Here is a 6000-nt window from a genome sequence, read left to right as displayed (position 1 = left end):
CAGGCAGGGGCGGAGTTACCCGGATTGGACCGTTAGCCCCGCCCACCCCTCCCCTTCCCACGCACGCGGGCTCTGGGGTGTTGAGAGTTCGGGGAGATTCGAAAAGGCGCGGGGAGGAAGGGGCGGGGCCAGGGGCCGGAGCGCAGGGCGTGCTCTGATTGGCCGGAGGCGACTGGTCCTCTTCTCGTCTGGACCAGGACCACGCCCATCCTGGGTCCGGTGCTGCGTCTAATTTTCTGCTTTGCCTAAATCTTGTCGCTGCCTCTGGTTTAAATTTCTAGCTTTTGGCAACCTGTCATCCTACGTTTTTGGTACTAGCTGGGGTCTACAAAAATCATAATCTTAAAAAGATCAAGAGATACAGCATTTTTCATGACATAACGGCAGCAAATATTATAATTAAAAATCTAGAGGTTCAGTAACATTTTGCTTGCTGTTGGGCAAGGGAGCTTAAACCTGAGGGACAATAGGAGTTCAACATTATTGGTTACTATTAGCTTGGGCGTTTTTTTATCCACCACGTCAGACACAGACAAAGCAGGGGTGGGTATTTCATTTACACAATGAGTTGTAGGCAGTATTAAGATGGCTCCGGGGGCACTGTTGAGTTGAATCTGGAATATCTTCTTACAGTTTCGGGGAAATGTTAAAGAGTTTATGGGGGAGAAAGATCCTTCACCCTTGTGACTTCGTCTGATTTTAAAAATCCGAGTTTTATGAACGAGCAAACTCAGTTAACTTGATTTTCTGCAACCAATATCATATTCAGGTCATATTTCCCAATATGTTCATTTAGATTTTGATAATTTTTTTCGTGGTTAATGACGTTTTTATTCTACGTAGTGATTTTTATGACGATGTATGTAGATGTGGTGTGAGATCTCTTTTGGTTGATGACATACAGAAAGGCAAAGAAAGTGATTGCATGTTTTTGAAAATCATTTTCAGGGCTTTCCTTATCCCAGTTGATTGTGCAGAATACACTGCCTGTCGCTTGTCTTCTATTCACCATGGCTTCTTCTGGTAGGTAACCTATTTGGAAAAGCTGAAATTGTGATGGGCTTATGATTTTAGATTGAGGTGGCTCAGGTCTTCACCTTTGATTTGGCACTTATGGTCATATCCAAAACCTATTTTATGAATAGGAGAATTAAAAAATGATTATCACTTGAATGTGCCAAGAGCTCATAATTGTTTATTAGACAGTTTGGCTTAGTCTGAAGCAAAATTGTGGAGTTTGCACAAGTCTTTTGTTTATGAAAGCGATTGTCAGACACTGATGTCTCAAAACAGTATTTATTAATCCAAAAATGTTGAGCTTTGTTTTTCTGGGAGATGTTTTTTTTTTTTTATTTTTTTTGAGACAGGGTCTCACTCTGTTGCCCAGGCTGGAGTGCAGTAGCTTAATTATAGCTCACTGCAGCCTTGACCTCTGGAGCTCAAGTGGGCTCAAGCGATTCTCCCACCTTAGCCTCCATAGCATCTGGGACTATCGGCATGGGCTACCACACCCACCTAATTAAAAAAAATTTTTTTTTGTAGAGATGGGCTTTCCCTTTGTTGCCAAGGCTGGTCTCAAACTTCAGGGCTCAAGGGATCTTCCTATGTTGGCCTCTCAAAGTGCTGGGATTATAGGCATTAGCCATGGTACCTGGCCTTGGGAAATGGTGTTTAGATAATATCTTGCTGCAAACACATCTTCCTCTAGTGTCGGTAGGCTGGTAGGAATAAAAAGGGGAAAAAACCACAACTTTCCTCATCAGCCCTAATTTAATACATTAAATTGATTTGGGTTTTAGAAAATTATAGTACTGTTTATTAGAATAGGAGAATCCTGGTTTTCTGAATTATAAATATAATCAATTCTAGATATCCAGGTGAAAGAACTGGAGAAGCGTGCCTCAGGCCAGGCTTTTGAGCTGATTCTCAGCCCTCGGTCAAAAGAATCTGTTCCAGAATTCCCCCTTTCCCCTCCAAAGAAGAAGGATCTTTCTCTGGAGGAAATTCAGAAGAAATTAGAAGCTGCAGAAGAAAGACGCAAGGTAAACGAAGCAATTCACAGAAAGCAGGATATTAATTTGTGTAATGGGCAGATCAGTTTTATTTCTATTAACAAGAAGAAAACAGAATTGTAGCTACACTGTGATTATTACATATGCCAGTGATTGGAAGGAAATACCAGTCCTCACTTATTGAACTCCTGTTATGTGCCAGCTCCTTTGTTTATATTTTTCTCCTTTAATACATGGTGTTGCCTCAAATAATGGAAATTAGAAACGGTTTCAGGAATGTTAAGTCGTTTTTCTGCAGTCATACAACTAGTAAGTGTTGGGGTCAGAATTCAAGCCCTGGTCTGTCTTAAATCGAAGCTCATGCTTCCTCTTTGAAAAGATATGTTGCCAGATGATTCTTTGGCACTTTGGTTTTGTTTTTTGAGAGCTGTACAATAAAAACATTTTAAATTGCTAGTGTGATTGTGTTGCTCAGCTGGTATCATGGTAGCTTTTCTTATCTAAGCAATTCTATTATAAAGTAACTATCATTAAAAGCTAATTTGAAGAATCAATAAATATGCTAGTTGTAGAAAATTTGGAAAATACAGAAATTTATAAATGGAAATTAAAAGTATTCATTATCCCACTTCCCAGAAGCAACCAGTGTTAACATTTTGGTGTGTTTCTTTCCATTCGGTGTTACTCATTAACAACTGTACATAACTTTTCATTTAACTCCCTTTCCCAACCCTGATTGGATTGATTTTAAAGTTGGGGCAAGTAAGGCACAAAAGGTAAGGGTAATAACCTTCCCCAGACCAGCATAGTGTGATTTGTAGGACACATACACACCCGCCCAAAGAGCCACAGTGCTTACACTAAGAGTCATCTTCTATGCTTCTATGTAAGAGTGTGAGTTCATGGAGTAGGAGGAAGCAATACAACCAAAGGTTGGACAGTGGAAAGTTTTTTAGACATCAACCCTGGCCCTGTAGTCATTAGCCTGTGCTTTACATAGTAACTGGCTAAATATAGTGAAACTCCCATCATGACTAGGATTTGGCAGAAGAGAATCAATAGAACCAGTGGCAGATGCTCTGTGGTTATCCTGCAAGTCAGTGGTTCCAAACACATCTGAATGTGTTTTGAGAACAAGCTGTTCTGTTGAAGGGGTCATACCAAGGTATGGTCTGGTAATTAATGCAGTTTCCTGAGACAAAAGCTAAGAAGACTTTTCCTTGAAACAAATTTTTCTGTCTTAAATAGTAATCTGCAGGCTTAGTCTTACATTTCCTATCATTGTTTTATCCAGTTATGGTTAAAATTTTTACAATGAGCTAGTTTTCTTTGGGTAACTTTTGAAGTTAAATAGTGAAATTCTTTACAATAAAAGTGCCACTCCCAAGTACATATTCCTTAAGTCATCCAGATACCATTAAGCAGTAAATCTTACAAGGATTTCCTTAAGGACTAATTGGGTAAGAGATTTCTGAACAGATAAGCAGTTTTCCAAAGTTAAATACAAATACTAGAAAAAATACCATTTTTACAGTATGATAGGGATAATTCAGGTCCTAACTTCGGTATTATTTAAACCGGACCTTATTTTCTGCCCCTTTTCAGTCCCCTTAGTAATTGATTTTTATTGTAATTTTAACTAATGCTGAATACATTTTATTTTTTGAGGCAGAGTCTGTCACCCAGGGTGGAGTGCAGTGGCGCGATCTGGGCTCACTGCAACCTCCACCTCCTGGGTTCAAGCAATTCTCCTGCCTTAGCCTCCCAAGTAGCTTGGATACTACAGGTGCCCGCCACCACGCCTGGCTAATTTTTGTATTTTTAGTATAGGTAGGGTTTCACCATGTTGGCCAAGCTGGTCTTGAACTCCTGACCTCAAATGATCCACCCACCTTGGCCTCCCAAAGTGCTGGGATTACAGGCGTGAGCCACCACCCCCAGCCTGAATACATTTCAAAGTGCCTAGCCTATTAAACTTTTTTTTCCAGTCGCATGAAGCTGAGGTCTTAAAGCAGCTGGCTGAGAAACGAGAGCACGAGAAAGAAGTGCTTCAGAAGGCAATAGAAGAGAACAACAACTTCAGTAAAATGGCAGAAGAGAAACTGACCCACAAAATGGAAGCTAACAAAGAGAACCGAGAGGCACAAATGGCTGCCAAACTGGAGCGTTTGCGAGAGAAGGTTGGTTTCTTACCTTGTAAAAGGGTTGAGCCTGGAGTTTCATGCACCAATTAGTTGGCTTGAACTAAGTGCTTTGATAAAAGGTATTTGGTGTCTTTTTGTCATCCATTTGGGGCTTAACATGTTAAATGAAAGGTATATTTTAAGATGGAATATTCAGTAATTCCCAGCATAATTGCACAGTCCTTCGAAGACCAGTATGCGGCTTGTTAGGTTCTACAAGGGACCCAGGAGATTCGATGATGTCTCAGAACTCAAATTTTGTGGTTCCCACAGGCTGTAATATATGCACCGAGGTTGTGTTGGGCCTCTTTGAGGTGGGGGCTGGGGGTCGTGACTTGACAGGCTTTTTTTTTTTTTGACTGATGACACCTTACCCTTCCTTTGCAGGATAAGCACATTGAAGAAGTGCGGAAGAACAAAGAATCCAAAGACCCTGCTGACGAGACTGAAGCTGACTAATTTGCTCTGACAACTGACTTTCTCCCCATCCCCTTCCTAAATATCCAAAGACTGTACTGGCCAGTGTCATTTTATTTTTTCCCTCCTGACAAATATTTTAGAAGCTAATGTAGGACTGTATAGGTAGATTCAGACTGTAAGATGTTGTTTTAGGGGCTAAAGGGGAGAAACTAAAAGTGTTTTACTCTTTTTCTAAAGTGTTGGTCTTTCTAATGTAGCTATTTTTCTTGTTGCATCTTTTCTACTTCGGTACACTTGGTGTACTGGGTTAATGGCTAGTACTGTATTGGCTCTGTGAAAACATATTTGTGAAAAGAGTATGTAGTGGCTTCTTTTGAACTGTTAGATGCTGAATATCTGTTCACTTTTCAATCCCAATTCTGTCCCAATCTTACCAGATGCTACTGGACTTGAATGGTTAATAAAACTGCACAGTGCTGTTGGTGGCAGTGACTTCTTTCGAGTTAGGTTAATAAATCAAGCCATAGAGACCCTCCTGGTTGATACTTGTTCCAGATGGGGCCTTGGGCTGGTAGAAATACCAAGGCACAAATGACCGCACGTTCTCTGCCCTCAGTTTCTTGCCCCAGTGTGGTTTGCATTGTCTACCTCCACAATGGCCGCTTTGTTTGGATGCCTCAGCCCAGATCAGCTGTTACTATATTCTTTCAGATGTTTATTTGCAAACAAGCATTTTTTGTTTTGTGTCCCTTTTAAAAGGCAGATTAAAGGCACAAGCGTGTTACTAGAGAACAGTTTAGAGAGAATCTCAGGTCCTACTTGGTGGTTTGCTTGCTCTACATTACAGGTGGGGCATGTCCTCATCCTTTCCTGCCATAAAAACGGCGACGCGAGAATCAGAATATTAATAAAACTTTATGTGCTGCTGTAGCAACTCCTGTGAAATGACTAAAGGGAACCTTAATTATTTCTAGAGTAGCATTTGACAGATACGTCATCACGTATCCAGAGGCTGTAATAGTCCCCATTGTCAGTGCATTGCCTCTCAATTCAGGGAACGCCTTTGGCAGCTTTCCTGTGCTATTTGGGAAATAGCCTAATTATGTATATTTTGTGGCTTTTAGACATCTGTATAAAAGCTCTTGGAAGCCAAGCACTTACAGCAAAAGATGATTGCTAATACTGTGGTGGGGTCCACGTGTTGCTAACGCATGTGCCTCTGTGGCTTGGGCTGTATCTTGAGATTGGGGTTTTACCAAACTTATTTATGAGAACAACAGCCTACCTCAACTTACCTAAGATTGTTAGGATTAAATGGGTTTGTGGCAAGAGAGCACACTTAGAACATAGGTATTTAGCATTCCATATAAATCACGATTACTGTT

At 40.8% G+C, this 6000-nt stretch overlaps 2 protein-coding genes across 2 annotated transcripts in view; both read left to right on the top strand.

Moving 5' to 3' along the window:
- STMN1 (stathmin 1) overlaps nucleotides 1–5545 on the top strand; it is a 6838-nt gene extending 1293 nt beyond the window's left edge. Inside the window, exons 2-5 of the mRNA XM_011981615.1 lie at nucleotides 949–1023; nucleotides 1870–2042; nucleotides 4001–4192; nucleotides 4583–5545. Coding sequence (XP_011837005.1) covers nucleotides 1011–1023; nucleotides 1870–2042; nucleotides 4001–4192; nucleotides 4583–4654 — 450 coding nt within the window. The 5' untranslated portion in view covers nucleotides 949–1010 and the 3' untranslated portion in view covers nucleotides 4655–5545. The remainder of the gene's footprint in view (nucleotides 1–948; nucleotides 1024–1869; nucleotides 2043–4000; nucleotides 4193–4582) is intronic.
- PAQR7 (progestin and adipoQ receptor family member VII) overlaps nucleotides 1–6000 on the top strand; it is a 43446-nt gene that overhangs the window by 1171 nt on the left and 36275 nt on the right. The gene's annotated exons all lie outside the window — the stretch shown is intronic.

This window comes from Mandrillus leucophaeus, unplaced genomic scaffold (genome assembly GCF_000951045.1).
Source record: "Mandrillus leucophaeus isolate KB7577 unplaced genomic scaffold, Mleu.le_1.0 Scaffold23, whole genome shotgun sequence".
In the NCBI taxonomy this organism is placed as follows: Eukaryota; Metazoa; Chordata; class Mammalia; order Primates; family Cercopithecidae; genus Mandrillus; species Mandrillus leucophaeus.
This window is presented reverse-complemented; position numbering and strand designations above follow the sequence as displayed.